This window comes from Ambystoma mexicanum, chromosome 10 (assembly GCF_040938575.1).
Source record: "Ambystoma mexicanum isolate Mex_15411 chromosome 10, UKY_AmexF1_1, whole genome shotgun sequence".
In the NCBI taxonomy this organism is placed as follows: Eukaryota; Metazoa; Chordata; class Amphibia; order Caudata; family Ambystomatidae; genus Ambystoma; species Ambystoma mexicanum.
Window position 1 is genome coordinate 471042378 of NC_090932.1, and position 17445 is coordinate 471059822.

Sequence of the window (17445 nt, forward strand, 5' to 3'; positions counted from 1 at the left end):
TATTACATGTGGCAGGCAGGTCTAAGATAGGCGCCTCACTGGACGTGAGAGAACAGCCACATTTTGGCATTGTTCTTGAAGGTTTGGAATGACGGTTCAGCTCTGATGGGAGTGGGTAGAGTGTTCCAAAGTTTGGAGGCTAAGACTGGAAAGCTCACATCACCCGCTTTTTGGAGTTTCAATCTAGGCAGGGTGAGGCTTTGAGTTTGGGCCGATCTTGTGGGACGAGAGGAGGTGTCGGGTGTGAAGTGGGAGGATAGGTAGGGTGGGGCATTATTGTTCAGGCATTTGTGGGTCAAGGCTAGGGTCTTCAGGGTGATTCTTTGTTTTATCGGGAGCCAGTGTAGGTCAGATCTGACGGAGGAGATATGTGCACGTCTCGGGATGTTTAAGGCTGCCCATATGGCATTATTTTGGATGGTTTGCAATTTATTAAGGTTGGACTGACTAGTCCCAAGGTAGAGAGCGCTACAGTAGTCGATTTTGGCCATAATCAGTGTTCTGGCGAGGGTGATGCAGTTGATAGGGTTTAGAAAGGGTCTGCAGGCGGTGATACGTTTGCACGTGTAGGCAGATGCCGACCTTACTGCATTCATTTGTCTGTTCAATGAGAGCGTGGAATCAATAGCCTGCTCGGCGCATCACTTGACTGTTTAAATCCCCTAATCGCCTTATGAACATTCCCAACCACATGTTCCTTGGCCCTAGTGTTGTGCGACAGCCAATTAGCCAATGTTTTAGCATTTCAGCCTCCCCAGGCTTTTTACAGACCCTACCATTTCTTTCTTGGCAAGGGATCCCTCTAATGGGACCCCACCTTTGTAGAGAGCCTAGTAATTTAAGACAAAAGAGCAAATAAATGTAACAATATTTCAGCTCTGGGAATCTCATCACGGAGGACTGCATCTCCATATATGTCCTCAGGTGTGTGTGGTTAGCCTTCTTTGTAGTTCATACAATGACATTCTCTGTATAGCTTTCCCCATTTTCGAATTTTCATTTTGTTGTACATCTTTACCAGGCTTTACATCAATGTACGCCTGTCTGAGTCCATTTCAGCAAAAATCCTGTCACAGCACTCCACAAAATTGCTCAATGCTTTCTCATATATTTTGCTTAAAGCTACATTCAAATCTTCAAATAGCGAACCCGATGGTAGAATCAGTATTGGAAATGGAATCAAACCCCATCATTTAATGACCCCATCCAAGGCATACGAAGGCAGCACCCTTATTAAAATGTGCTTGGTATCTAAAATATTCTTCTCTGCTACAGTATGTATTTGGTATTATACATTTTTTACGTTTATGCCATTTTTTACTACTGCAAACGATTGTCGATAATGTTGCCAGGGTTCAAGTGGAACTGATGCCTTCTGGGTCTAAGGTCAAGTGACATCACTTCCTGTGATGTCATCATGGATGTGTTGTCACATCTGTTACCCCAGGCATTTTGGTGCATCGACATCCCTGATATTGATACAGTATATCTCAGTTCGAAGCCCAAATCAGCACGTTGCTCTTGTACCAACATGCATTACGCAAGTTCATCATACATGCAGCCTATTATTTCAGCTGTTTGTGGTAAGAGTCTCCTAGACAGAGCATCGCATTATGCTTCACACACTGCGGCCAACAGGAGAGCCACCCCCTACCGGTAGGGACTCGTTCAGATTTCCAGTTTTTAAGAATGTTTTTTTCTGGATGAAAACTGCACAGCCTGCACCAATCTTTTTTCACAGCTTTCAGGGTCAAGAGAGGGATGTGCTCCCCAGAAAAGGGAGAGAACCAACCAAGCTGGAACTGGAAACTCACAGCAAAAAACCTTTTCAAGTTTATCCTGGAATGCCATCCACAGAACACACACCCTAGGTTATGGGCAAAACATTATACATTGTATTTCTATATTACGCACTATTAATGGAAATGCAAGGTATCAAATCCCAGCAAGACACAACATCTGCATTGTCAATGTGAATTCCCACTTTTGCCCAAATGTGTGCCAGTGCTGAGGACCTGTTTGAATAATCAGATACCAGGAGGTTGTCTATGGGATTCATACCAGATGAGCTATCATCAAGATACGCCACCGACTATTATGCTTAGGTATAAATGAATTCATATGTGTTCTCATTGTGTCAATAGTCCTTCGGTGATGCAGTCAATCTGATGTATCCAGAATGCCCCTCTACCAAGGGATGCCAACAGTATTGGCTGTTCATTTTCATATCCTTTCCTGGGCAAACTCTTGGAAAAGATTGATCTACATACTGAATCTGTTGGTTGCCTCCATGACAACCAGTCTGACTTCAGAGCTGCCAGAAGCACAGAAACTGCGCTCCTGAACACCCGTGAAAACCTGCTCTCCAATCTTAACTCTAAACTCCCTTCTTTCCTCATACTCCTTGATTTATCCTCGGCTTTTGGCACAGTCAACCATGCCATCCTGTTCAATCATCTCTGGAACAACCTTGGTATTACTGATCAGGCCCTGGCCTGGTTGAAATCCTTTCTCAACAACCAACACTCTCAGGTCTAACTGGGGTCTTTCCTCTATTCTATTCCTCTCTCTATTTGTGGTGTTCCACAGGGGTCTAAACTCTCTCTCTGGCTCTTCAACCACTACCTGGCACCTCTTGCCCACCGCATCGCTATTTTCTGCTCCAATTTTCAATGTTATGCAGAAGACGCTCACCTCTCTTTCAGGCTCCCCTCAGCCACCTATGCTTCTTCTCTCATAACAGACTGTCTGACCGCAATTTGGGAATGGTGCACTGCCAATGATCTCTGCCTTAATGCCAGTAAGACGGAGATCCTCCTCATTGGGACACCTGCTTTCCTTTACTCGCTCTCTATGGCCACCCACTCTGGGCCCTCTTCCTGCTCCTTCCTGTGAGGCTAAGAACCTTGGTGTCATCTTCGACTCCACCCTCTCCTTCTCTCCTCACATCTCTGATGTCTCTAAGAAGTCAAACTATCAGCGGCACCTCAGAGGTATTCTTTGTTTTCTCACTTTACCCCAGAAGCACACTGTCTCCAGAGCTCTGGTCTCCCTAGGCTGGATTACTGCCACTACTGTTCGACCTTTTCAACTTATGCAGAACAGGACTGCAAGACTTGTCCTTGGCCTCAAGCCCAGGGATCATATCTCTCCAGCTCTGAAAACTCTCCACTGGCTCCATGTGGCTGCAAGGATCAACTTCAACAACCCTCTGCATCGTGCACAAGGCTTTCTGGGGCCCGAGACCGATCTACCTCCAATTTTTTCTTCCTAAACATCTTCCTTCTTGAGCTCTCCGCTCACCCACCTCCAACTCTCCGAGGGTCAGACGCTTCTCCAAGCAGAGAGTGGAGGGCAGATCCCTCTCCTCGGCTGGGCCTCCCTGCGGAACAGCTTCCCTGCTTCTCTCAAACATGACCAGAACCACCTCTGGTTCCAGAAGCAACTCAAGACTTCCGCTTTCTCGCTTCCTCTCCCCTGCTGATGCACCTGCCTGCTCTGCGCACTGGTCACCCGTCACCCCCTGAACTTGAGCCCAGGCTTCTGCTTGTCCAGTTGCCCTCGCACTGCCTCCGGGCACCCCAGCACTGTGTGTATCTGCAACCCTATAGTCCCTTCTCTCTGTACTTATGAGCCACCCGCCGGCTGCACTTGTGAGTTAACTGCACTGCCCCCTCCAACTCCCCCCTGGCACTTTCTCCTTCTTTCTTCGCAACACTTAAATGATCTGAATGACACAAGGCCTAGTAAGATCGTTATTTTGTCCTCCCTTTGTTTCTGCTTCCTTGTCTTGTCGCCCCTAGAAACACTTGTGTACAGGTGCGTTATAAATGCCACTTCATATCATATCATATGAGGCCCTCTAAAAAGGAGAATTTGGCGTTAATGGTTTTCAGAGCAGATTTGTGGTCTTTAAAGCTCTTGTGAATATTTACATATAATTTCACGAGGGAATTTAGGACAACATTTAGGGCTAGCAAAGTAGTCTGGCCCATTATATTATGTGACCACTCAGAATCATCAAGATGAGGAGAATGTAGAATCTGGGGAGAGGATTTGTAAGAAAATCTTGAAGGTTCAAAAGAGCTTGCCATAGTATGGGTGTTGGAAACCAGAAAATTAGGGGAATGGATAAGATTTTCAGCTGTTGCCATCATGGTACCGGTATTCAGAGAATCAGGGATTATGATTGTTTGTAGAGGGACAACCCCTAGATGGGTACAGATTTTCTATCTATGCCTTTGCTGGTAGTATACGGTTTATCTACAATTTGGCTATACAGAATGTTCCTCTTTGGTGAGGGCTCCATTAAGTTGTTAGCAATCACAAGAGAGTCCAGTGAGGACGGGGGAGGCAGCATTGGCTCTTCACTCCTTAAAGCATACATTTGTAAATGTAGCAAAGTACCCAACTGCTCATCAAGTTACAAGATGGAAATAAGAAGTACTTGGAGCCATTTCAGACATGAAGGTTGGTGTCTTAATTGCTTCACAGGGCCTCCCAGCTGACCCAGAAGGCCAATACCGCACTATGCTGAGGCCATGCGGTGCGTGGTTTGCAGTTTAAAAAAAAAAGTGGTAGACAAGACCCTCTGTTTAATACCAATTATAGAGAGTAGGTGGGTTGAACTATATTTGCATATGCGTGTTTCCATGCAATTCCAGCCCCAACCCTAGAGTCCATCGACGTTCGCCAAGGTGGTATTACAAGATGGCAGACATGTACCAAAAAATGCTTAGAATAGAATAAGACTACGAAAAAGCACCTATGAGTCTCACTAATACACATGTCCTGTGAGGAGTACCATGGGACATATTTCAGCCCAGACACCACATAACCCCCTTCAAATCAGCAGAGACGTTCTTCCTGGTAGTACTGTGGATCAGTGGACCAAAATGACCAAGAGGTAGGGGTACATGCCCCTTTTTCTTCCTCTCTGGGTTGACTAGTTTGCACTGGAAAGAACGATGGCCCGCTTAGGCAGCAGAAATAAGGCCCATTGACTGTTATAATAATAGGTCACGTGTTTTCCTGTACGAGCCAATGGAAGAACATTCCATAGATAAAAAAAGTAAGCTTTAAGTATACAAATATTATTACTTCTCTTGCTTGTTGGGAACATCCCAACAAGCTTCCAACAGTGTTCAAGAAAAATGATAAAAAGCAACAACAATGAAGAAATAACGGCAATACGGAAGAAGACATTTGCATTCACATACTGCCATAAGTATTGCTCTGAGGATAGACATCCCATAGGACTGCTGATAGATAAACCGTGATGACAGGAATGAGAACAGGGAATTGCTACAATTATTTACAACTTTATTCGTTCAACAAAAGTCAACTATATAATTTATTAGAAAAATAATATAATAATAATAGACATGGCTTTAGAACACCAGATCCATGAATCCCAAGTCGATTTCACAAATAAATAGGACCTGCTAGGATTTCAGCTAGGATTTCAGCAGGAACTGAGGCACATAACATTTGCTGGATTATGGTGATTTCATATACTCACCGAAAACCAGATCTTCACTCCAATGCAAAAAAATCAACCTTGTGCAAAGCAAGATGCATGTAATCTCTACTCTTGTGGAGGAGTCCAAGGTACTGTAGAGTGCCTTGCTGGAGAGGCGACATCTGAGCTTCATGGTCATTTCGCCATCAGAGCGCGGAAGCAGCAATAGTAAGGCACATGTTAGGTTCAAAGGGTGGGGGTGGGATCAGGGGTCACCTGCAGAACGTGTGGAGTAACTAGTACGCAAGGTGCTCGATCGTGACATGTCCATGGAGGACGAAGGTGAAGTTGAACAGGCATTTTCGTCTGCATCTCTTCCAAATTGCTCTGCTGCTTTCCGGTAACACCCTGTCCACATTTATGTCACAAAGCTTGAACGCATGTTAACATGTAATGCATGGCCTCTTTGTATGCATGTATCTGATTTACAAAGTGCAAAAGGAGCTGGTAAGCAACGGAGCCGCTGTACATAGATGCCTCTTTGGCATCCACGCAATGTGAACAGGGCTCCGGTCAAGGCACTGGATTTGGAAGGTTTTTCGCTCCATTTGCATTTCGGAGAAATGTTGGTATTTGGATGACTTCTGTATGCATGCGCTTCAAGTAAATAGCCTGTAATGGATACATATTATTAAACAGCTCTGCAAAGATCAAAACAATATGTAAGCACTTTTCCTGAGGGGTATATCAAACAATTGATTGGAACATTGCCTCCACGAGTTCTTGTATAGTTTCATATGCTGTGGAGCAGACTAGGCACAGCCAGATCAGAACAGCGGTGCGGGTCCATTTGCAACCTCAGCGTGATGGCCCAGTGTAGGCCATGTCTGTGTGGACAAATCGACATCAACTGGAGAATTTGTCATGCGGTGAATCAAAGTGGCCCTTCTTAGGGTTGTTATAAAGGGAGAGGAACACAGCAGTTTTCTCTGGTTAGGCTACCCTTGGCCTGGTAAGGAAGGTGAGAAGGTACTGAGAGCAACACTGTTGCAGTCCTGAGTAAGCAGGGGACACGCCCTTGAGGCTTTGATGAAGCAGGTCTGTGTGGCATTCGCATGGTAAGGTTCATGGCCAGTCCACTCGGGATTGCTTCTCGGCATAACTGGGCTGCTCTGTGTCAGGCGGGGATTCTGATGTGCAAAGTTGGGTTTCTGCTGCTGTAGGGATCTGGAGTGAAAAGGATGCAACATCTTCCAGTCAATGGGCAGGTTTGTGAATCTAGAACCTTTATGTATGTGGGCATATCTGTGCAGTGATGCCCACATTTATTTGGAAATCTCTGATATAACTTCAATCCATGGAAATCCCAAAACGCCTACCAAAATGGGCATGTGGAACAGCAATTTACTTTGCAATGCAAGCGGTTATCAAATATAGAATATGAATGGCCTTATTCCAGTCTGTTTGATGCTGAGCGGCATTGGAGATAAATCCCTGTGCGGTTGGTCTTTCTGACGGACTTTATTTGATGCCATGCAATCGCATCGCTCTCATGATGGACAGAGCTGCAAGGCTTCAGAGTAATTTGAAATAAGCTTGAAGACATGTGTTGTGGGTCGCCTTATTCCTATGCCAAATGCATTTCTGATACAGAACACTTTTGCTTTGGCACAGAACCTAAGGTTATCACACCAGAACTGGAACAACGGGTCCCTGGTGACATGGTGCCATCCGATAACTCAAGTAGAATTCCTCTGGTCTGGTGCAGAGCCGGAACGCAGAAGTGAATTTCCCCTGGCGGTGCAGGCTTGTCGATGGGCTTCATTGCTTTTGTGCAGAGGTGGCCAGCTGCTAGACAATTGCTGTTACAGTTGCATATGAAGGTGCGTCTGGATTTTTGATGGCCCACGCTAGGTTGCTGCTGGGCTGAAATCTTATCCTCAGAGGCCGGGTAGATTTCTAAAAGTGCAAAAAATGGAAAGTGTCCACGGTCTATGGATCACTCACGTCCCCTGCACACTCGAGTCATTGTATGGTAACAAACAGTAACCAAATCAAGTTCAACTGACCAACTTAGTTATCCTCATTTAATCTTTACTAGACATAGGAGTGCACCCGCATCATCCTTTCTTGTTCTAAGATTTCTAAAAGTGCACAATGTTGTTGCTGATGTGTAGAGGTTCATCCAGCTGGGAGCATTTTTTAATGCATGTTTTCATTGGTGCGGTCAGTGCTCTGGCTGCATTGCTGCCAAAATAGTATGCATCAATCGAGTGAGAATATTAGCAACCTATTTTGAAGACGTGATCAATGCATTGCAGAGCCGGGTGCTTTTGTTCAGAGTTGGTTTGCTGCTATCAATGGACAGCATGTAAGATGGCATCACAAAGGGCGGAATGACCATGACATGCACACTCTTAGAAGAATGCGTAGAGGTCATGCACGCTACCAACCTCCAGCCCTGATGCTATTGGAGCTCCAGATGCTAGTACCCTGAGACCCTGTAGAGTCCGCACTAAGCCTCACAGCTGATGGACGGGCCTGGATAGGCCTCGACTTTTCCTTAATGTCCAGATGTTCAGTGATCTCATCAAAGGATGAAATTTCAAGATCGCTGTCCTCATCTGAAGCCTGTATGGAAAGGGCAGACAGAGGAGAGAGTGAATCAGTAAAAACGGCCCGCTCTTGAGAGTGAATTACATATATTTGAAATCAGTCTAGGCACATTGGGATTCTAGCCACTTACAAAACATCACATTTGTTTAGTTAGAATATCGTATAAATGCTAGCCATGACCGTTTGCCCCTGCCCCATACACAGCTGAGCGCTCATCCGATAACAGAAAGGATGTACATGCGATAACGAAAAGGATGTAACATAAAACTAGATCACAATTTTCTGGGGGCAATGTGAAATTGGATTGGTCATTTTCTGGGGGCCAGCATGAAACTGGCATAGCAACTACTGGGTGGGGAAATGAAGTAGGGGCGGACACGGGGCAATTGGTAGGTTACTTACTAATACATATATGAAAATATCATAAAGTTAATGGGAGGAGAGGGGACATGAATGATGTCTCTGCTACTCTCCCTTCACTCTTCTCCAACAGCCGCACCTCCACGTTCCATGTGCGAGTCCTCCCTTCTTCCTGGCGCTCCATTCTCGTGCCCATCCTTCTTTTCCTCTGTGTAGCATCTCGTGCCAATGGGATACATATGGGCACGAGACACTACACATCCCCTTTCCTTAATAACGGAAACAAATAACTGAAATATGTAAGGTTTTTAAAAGTCTACGTAGTCCATCAAGTGTCTGAGTCGTCTGTAGTTCCTTCCACCTCTTGACTTCTTCTTGGACTCCTCCAAACTCATATCTGTACTGTTCACCAAGGAAAATGATTTCGTTGAGTTTTGACTACAACTAACTCTGGAGCTGTTATCATAAATGTCACATTCTCTCAGCCTATCACTGTCATCATTTCTCCTCATCTCTTTTCTTGCCTTGTACCATTCATCATCAGCAACATGACCATCTCCTAACACCATCACTCTCTCATTATTCCATACTCTACCATCCCTGGTTTTGACTGCATGACTAAACACTTCCACCACTTCCACAAGATTGGACCAATGACATCCATTCTCTCTTAAAGGAAAAGGAACTTTAACCCGAACAAAACACCAAACATATGGTTCATTTCCTTTCCTGAAACATCTATCATGTTGTTTTTTATTGTACAATTGCTTTTGCATAATATTCAACCTCACATTGTCTAACTCTACAACTTTACCAATCACACCACTCATCCACCCAGGGAATAACATGGTATTTGCCTTCCTACTTCTGCTTAATTCAAACAGTGAAACGCCAGTGGTACTGTGTGGTGTGAATCTATGGGCTATAACAGTCATTTTTACAACAAATTTCCAATCTTTTCCATTGACCCAGGCCCATTTAATAGCATCTTTAATTATGCGATTATATCTTTCAACAATCCCGTTGGATTGGGGATGATAAGTCGCACAAACGCTGTGTACTATAGACCTATCGCTCAAATACCTTTCCATTGCTTTTGATTTAAACTGCAAGCCATTATCCGTAAGTACCTCTTCAGGGTACCCCTCACGCCCACACAGCTCCTCAAGAAAATCAATAACTTTCTGTGTGGTGACCTGAGGCATAAATGAAATTTCTACCCATCTTGTTAGCATATCAATAACTACTAAACAGAATATGGAATAGCCCTCACTCCATATTGGACCCAACACATCTAGTGCAATTTTCTTCCATGGTGCATCTGGTATTTCTCTTAACACCATAGGATAGCTCGCCCCCACACACACTTTGTCACTCTTTGAACAGAGGATACAGCTCCTGATCTTCTCTTCCACTTGTCGGTCACATCCTGGCCACCAATACGTGTTCCTAATACACCGTTTTGTCTTCACAATGCCCTGATGACCTTCATGGCCAAGTTGAATTATCTTCTCTCTAAGACCATCTGGGGGAATTAGTTTGTCTCCTCTCATCAAACACCCACTTTGTATATACAGTTCGTCTCTGATGTTCCAGAACTCATCAATTCCCAGTTCTGTCATTGCTCTTCTGTTCCATCTCGATTCGTCCACACTTTTCATCACTGTCTTCAACACCTCATCTTTACTCATTTGTTCATCCCATTGCTGTTTCGACAGAGTTTGATCCAACATTTCACAAACCAACCCTTTTTCTTCTGAACTATCTTCTGCCTCACTGTAATTGGTCAGACGCGACAAACAGTCTGCTGTATGATTCATAGCACCTGGAATGTAGATGATGCCAAAATTAAACTCTTGAAGCCTGGAAACCCATCTTCTGATCCTGCTAGAAATCTTGTCTAAACCCTTCGTACTGAAAACTTCTACTAAAGGTTTGTGATCCGTATGAATTTCAAATCTGACGCCCCACACAAAACTCCGAAATTTCTCAGTTGCCCATTTTATCGCCAAAGCTTCTTTCTCTATCGTTGCATAGTTCTTCTCTGAGCCTTTAAGAAGTTTGGAAGCAAATGCTATCACATATTCTCTCCCCTCGTGATACTGAGTCAACGATGCTCCCAGACCGACATCACTAGCATCAGTCGTTATTATGGTTTTCCTTCCTCTCACATAACTCTTCAAAGCCGGTGCTATAGCAAGTGCTTCCTTGATGAACTGAAATTCATTTTCGCATCTTTCATCCCAATCAAACTTTTTAAAACTTTTCAAAAGACCTCTCAAATTAACAGTATGATCTGAGAAATGTTTTTATGAACTTGGCATAATACTTGCCCATCCCTAAGAAGGTTTTGAGTTGTTCCTTGTTTCCTGGTGTAAGCATTAGTTTTATAGAATCTGCCAATTCTTTCTTTGGCGAAATCCCTTCACCAGAAATCACGTGACCTAAGTATTCGATTTCTTTTCTGTTAATTTTGGATTTTTCTTTACCGAGCACCATTCCAGCTTGATGTAATTTCCTCAGCACTCTGTTTAGTCTTTTATTGTGTCCTTCCTCATTTTTGGCACATATTAGCACATCATCCTGGAAAAATACAACACCATCTTCTCCCTCCAGAATCCTGTACATTACTTTTTCGAAGACAGATGCTGCGGAAATTAGGCCAAATGGCATCCTCTTATACTGGTAAAGTTATTTGGGTGTTATAAATGCCGTCAAGTGTTTGGATTCTTCATGTAATTTTATCTGGTGGTAGGCAGCCGTGAGAACTAAGGTGGAAAATATACTTGCTGCACCTAAAGTCGATATCAGTTCCTGGATGTTGGGCAAAGGATGACTTTCAGGTATTATGCACTTATTCAATTCTCTCATGTCCACACACAACTTTACTTTACCAGAACTTTTCCTGACAACAACTAACGGCGATACCCATTCCGCAGCATCTATACTTTCGATTATGCCTTGGTCTTCCAACTTCTTTAATTCTAGCTTGACCTCACTCCCGAGTGCTAAAGGTATGTTGCGCAACTTCTGGGCAATAGGTCTGGAACCTGATTTGAGCAATATCAGATGGGAGAACCCTTTTAAACATCCTATGGTGTTTTCCTTAAAAATGTCATCTTTGATCTTCTGTATATGATCTACATTTGTTCCTTCCACCATCTACACAGTGTCACACGCATTGGGATCCAATCGAACTTTCAATAATTTCTGATGAGTCCAACTAAGTAGCGAGGTTTGTCCATTCTTCGATACATAGATACGACCAACTGCTTCCCTGTCTTTGAACTTCATGGTGGCCTGAAACCAACCCAGCAGTTCAATCTTGGCCCCTCCATAGGCTTTTGGTCTAACATCAACCTCTCGCAGATACTCAGGACCACAGCGTTTCCATACATCTTCAGGAATTAATGTGTATCTAGCCCCAGAGTCTACCATCATAACAATGGATTGCCCTTTCACAGATATCGCTGTCCTAGGACTATCAATTTGCTGATCTTCATCCATTACCATGAATACACATTCTTTTCCTTGATCATCATCAAGCAATCCAGTATATGTTTGGATCATCTCGCTTACTGCTTCTGCAACACTTGGCTAAGTGCCCTCTTCCACTGCATCTTCTGCAGATCACCTTCAGTGCAGGACAACTGTTGCTACTCGCCCAATTTGGCGGACTGCCACATCGATATCTTCTCAGTCTTGCTCTTCCCCTTCCTCTGAGCGTTTCTTCCTTTAAAATGGTGTTCGGATTCAGGTGTCATCATTCTGTATGAGTCAAACCGACGTACTCTCTTGTCAAACTCATGCTTCTCATCAGATCTCACCTTTTCATCTCTCTGGGAAAGCGTATTCGATTGTGTTGAAACCTTTCTGTTCCCTCTCACTGCTCCTATGATTTCATCTTGATCTATTTGTACAGTGCTGACTGTTGATTTAACTAACATCCTTCATTCTATTCTCCAGGGCCTGTACACAAGTTTCCGTGTGCTCCACTTTTGTCCAGTCTCAGCACCACATCGAGTGAAGGGTCGTCTTCAGACCACAACTTTTCTCTGACTTTGCCACTCCTGCATTCTAACATGAACTGGTCTCTGATTCTTTCCTCCAACTGCTGATCAAATTTGCAGATGCGTGCAAGCTTTCTCAAGGCTGTAACATATTTTTCCACCGTCTCACCTTGTTCCTGAATTCTCTTGCCAAACTTGTATCTTTCTAGTATGATACTAAGGTTCTTCTCATAATGCTTGTTGAGTTTTCTGATTGCCTTGTTATATTCATTCATGTCCCCTGCTTCTCTTTCCAGAAGATCCGGCAAATCCTCATATTTCTCCTGTCCAGCCGGTCCTAAGCAATGCAAAAGTAAAGACTTTTTTGTCCAACAGAATAATTGGTCCCACAGACCACACTTGCGTAATGTTCAAAGGCCATGAGCCATCTTTTCCACGGAAGAGTTGGTTCTCCCACTTCTGGTAAGAACATTTGAGGAGCAGGAACTCCATGTAATGCCATAGTCTGCAGAACTTAGTCGTGCTGGCGAATGCCGAGCTAATATATTGGTTTGGCTAGGAGTTACCTCAAGGCGTCAAGGCCACTAGACTTATGCAATGAACTGTGTGACAACTTGACAGGGTATTGCTTTGGTTATTCACAGCCCTTCCTAGATTCAAATTCCGAGAGCAGTGCTCTTTCAACTCTCATTATCTTTATTTTCTTTCCCCTTTCTTTTTTTTTGTAAACGAAGGATGCAGTGAGGATTGGTTGAAATTTTTGATACTATTTCATTTACATGAAAGTACTGCAATGAAGATGAGCAAAGCGAGTGGTGAAGATTTCCTTGTGTGATCCATGCATCGACATCAGATCAATAGCAACTGTGCTCCCTCACAGTGGAAGACAGTGCGCATGCGTAGTCAAATATTTCGCTGTATAGTGAGCTAGGTCGCATCTACGATACAGTGCGCATGTGCAATCCCCTTTTCTTGTTTACCACTGCGACGGCCGTTTCCAGTTCCGTACGAAGCGAGAGGCGGGGCGTGTGCATGAACACATACGCGGATCACTTGAACGCCACCTCTGCCTCTTCTTTACTTGGCCGCAACGACACTTCTCACTCGCAGAAGCGCAGGGTCACTCGGGGCATGGAGTCGACACCAGCAGAAGCATGTTGTTTAAAATGGAGGAGGCTTAGTACAGCGGCACATCACAGGGGAACAGCCCACTCTGACTTCTACATGCATAGGCTGAGTGTGGGGCAGTCGCCGCCGCTCCTACCTGCTCACCGGCCGGAGATTCCTCTCAACGGCCGGTTGAAATGAGAGATCCTCGTCGCCATTGAAGTAGGGGCGGACAGGGGGCAATTGGTAAGATATTTAAGTACTTTGTTACTTATTAATACATATATGAAAGTATCATAAAGTTAATGGGAGGAAAGGGGATATGAATGATGTCTCTGCTACTCTCTCTTCACTCTTCTCCAACTGCCGCACCTCCACGGTCCATGCGCGAGTCCTCCCTTCTTCCTCGCGCTCCATTCTCGTGCCCATCCTTCTTTTCCTCTGTGTAGCATCTCATGCCAACGGGATACATATGGGCACAAGACACTACTGGAAACAATTTGCACAACCAATTGCTCAACTGGGAGGGCACCTTCAAAACCAACAATTTCTTTGGGCAGCATGAAAGTGGAATGGTTATTTTTGGTGGAAAATGACATGGAAACACAATGGCTCAACTACATCAATGTGAAACTGGCATAGCACTGTGAAAGTGATCTACCATTTTTGGATGCACCGTTGAACAAATACAATGCTTAACTAGTGCAATAAAAAAACAACAGGCAATAAACCTGTTGAAAGTGCCATGACACTTTTATTAAGTTATAGTGTCAAATTCCTAAGTGCTTTATAGGGTAAAAATGGATTAGCCCTTTTGAAACTCGCATGACATTTTGAACCTGACTTGCTAATTTGCTGGGGCTGTTAGAAATGACCATGGCAATTTTTGAGGAGCAATTTGAAACAGGCAAGACACTAGTGGGACTCATTATGAAATTGGTGGTGTGGGAAAAAAGTGAAGGTAATACCGTTAACCTCAATTTTTCCCATGCAGCCAAAGTGCAAGTTTGCCGGTATTAGTGGCACTGGTATTAAGTCCTCTACTTTGCCTACAAAAATCGCCAGTATTACCATCTGGTAATACCGGTGCCAGTAATACCGTCAGAAATCCCCAATTTACACCGGCAAACCACCACTTGTAATCAGGTGATGTTACCACCGGAGGTAAAACCTCTGGTGATAATACTGCCTGACCAAGTGGCGGTATCTGTAATTCCATTTGCCAGTATTCTGGCAGATGTTCTGCCAGAATACCCGCAAACTCGTAATGACTTCCAATGTGCTTAACCAGAACAAAACCGTCATCACACAGTTGAAACTGGCATGTCACTTTTGTTGTAATTGTGTAGTACATTTCTGGTGGCATTGTGAAGTGGTATAGTCATTATCTGGTAAAAATGGTGGGGCCTGAATTGGTAAGATTTTCATAATTATGATTGGACTTCCTGCTTGGACTTGGTAACTATTTGACCTTGTCCCTAGGTGAAGGGGAATCTTTTCCCCTCTCACCTAGTCTTTTACTCTTTTTATGGGTGAAATTGTATGGCTCTCCATAGCGTATGGTTGAAGTTATAGATTCCTATAACTTTTGGGCTTAGGCTGGGTTATCCCTTTGGGACCCCCTGTTAATTTCTCTTTCGTGTACTTGGGTGAAATACAGTTCCCAAGTAGTAAAGAGGGATTTTCATACATTTTTTATAAGTGAGCCAGCACACCCCACCTTATGTGGAGTGCTTGGGGGATACAATGAGCCCCTTTCTTACTTACAACGTTTTTGTTACGAATGCAAGTTTACTTGAGTGGCTGCTGGCAGTGTAACTACTGTGATGACTTTTAGTCATCATTACTCGCAGGCTGTTAAATCAAACTCAATAATAAAATGGTGGACCACTGCCATTCCAGGTGGGAACGGCCTCAGTGGAAGTTTTGTCCTTATCAGGAATCCTTTGTATTTCCCTCCCAGGCTCCAAAGTATGTGAAAAGGCAGCAAGGCAGGAAGTGAGGGAGGAGTCCAACACTCTGCAGCCCTTTGCTTTCACCTTGTCTGAAAAGAACCATCTCCCAGTGGGGGCCTGGATGTCTTTAATGGACAGCCAGACGTCCCTTCCTCTAAAATGTTGGGGGACATTTCAGAAATTGTGCTGTTGTTGATGATAAAAAGAGGAAGATGAGGAAAAGACATCTGTAGCGATTTCCAGAGAGCCTGTTTAACCGGAGCCTGATGTAACCCTTCCTTCCAATCAACCTTGGGGTCCTGAATGAGACGAGACTGGTGAGATCCACTAGTCTCAAAACGACCTGCATCTTGAGCTATCCCATGATATGCTGCAACCTTGCTGTGCTGCAATACTCCAATACCCTGAAACATCGAGCCATTGTGCAGTGCCTGGTCTTTTGAAATCTGAATCTGTCCAAAACGTTGGTGGCCTCTTTCTGGCTCTCCAGAGACACGACTCAAATCCCTGAAGTCCCCTAACCAGAGCGCAGGACCGAGAGAGTGAAGGGAATTCGACCGGCTATATTCATCAGTATACATTGCTGGAAGCCTCCTCTGATATCTGCTGCTGCAAGGTCCCATCCAGTGTTCAGTTCTTTCGTCTTCAGACCACAAATCCAGGGACTGCGCCCTGTGCTGCTGCATCCTCAAGGCATCCACTCAGAAGCTCTTTTCTCCTAAGGTACTGTGTGCCTTGGGTAATACTTACCTTAAGTCTGATGTGCATCCTGCGATGCTGAGTGGGTGATTTGCGTGGTTGGAAGTTTGCCCATACCACTTGCCCAGCCCTAATGCTGGAACACATATAGGGAGTCTTCTCAGAAGTCTCTGAACACTTAACTAACTCTGAAAGAAAGATTTACTTGTTAAAGAATATCTCCTTTAGCACTTTGATGTCTGATTCTGATCCAGGCTTGAGGTGAGGTGAGGTTGTGTTTCTCCTGTGGGATACTGCCCTTTTGATCCTAAATTGCAATGTGTGCTCCACTTGTCTGAAACTAATAATGTAATTGCGCTCGGAATGCTGTAGCCGGCTCCCCTGCGCCTGCATCCTGGTACCCGGCTTGTTCTCTCCTCCAGACCCACACCCTTCCTTGATTGGCCCACAGCTCCTTATTAAACATTGCACTAGGGCAGCACCCTGCCCATGCAGCCCCTGTGTTGAAGGACCCAGAGGCAAAGGACAGCTGCTGAAAAAGCAGCTCCAGACCGTGTTGGCCCGTGTTAGCCTGCGAGGCCTGCAGCCGTCAACCAGCTGTTACTGACATGCTATTATCTTGTATATTATGAGTATCTCCCTTACCCATGCTCTATAATGAGGCAGGTGAAGGTCAATCTACACTCTAACGAATGGAGTGTGTTTTTCCTTTCAGCATGCTGCTCCTCAAACCAGGTTAGCTCAATTAAAATAATAACCATTAGTAGGGTGACCAGACGACCCAGTTTTGCCAGGACTGTTCCAGTATTTGCCCGTCTGTTCCTTTGTCTCGAGGCTTTTTTCAGTTTACAATCCCTGTCCTGTGATTTGAGGGTCTGCTGCTGACTGTCACTTTTTTTCTACATGCGATTGAGCCCTCTCCCCATAGCTTCTCCCTTCCTCCAGGTCCTCTCTCCTCCAATAAGTGTCCAGTGCATCCAACATGCAGCAAGACAGACCACTGACATAGAAGGAGGACTTCAGTTTCATGTAACGCTCACCTGATTCTCGCAGAGGCGCCGGTCTTGACTGGGCGACTATCGTATCTTCAAAGGTGATGTGTAGCACCCGGTTGGCTCTTTGGGCTGGACCTCTGTGCACTGTATGCCTGACTTGAAGAGTAAGATGTCTGCAGATAGAAAATATGGCATTAATGAACTGGGGTTATTGGGGTGTCCCTATCTCTTTCCTTTTCTCC

At 44.6% G+C, this 17445-nt stretch overlaps 1 protein-coding gene across 3 annotated transcripts in view; it reads right to left on the bottom strand.

The window, feature by feature from the left end:
• Positions 1-5305: 5305 nt before the first annotated feature.
• The window catches only part of DZIP1L (DAZ interacting zinc finger protein 1 like), a 366901-nt gene continuing 354761 nt past the window's right edge, over positions 5306-17445 (bottom strand). For all 3 annotated transcript variants that reach the window (XM_069618039.1, XM_069618038.1, XM_069618037.1), the window contains exon 16: positions 5306-8092. In XM_069618039.1, the coding sequence (XP_069474140.1) occupies positions 7907-8092 (186 nt within the window). In that variant the 3' untranslated portion in view covers positions 5306-7906. The remainder of the gene's footprint in view (positions 8093-17445) is intronic.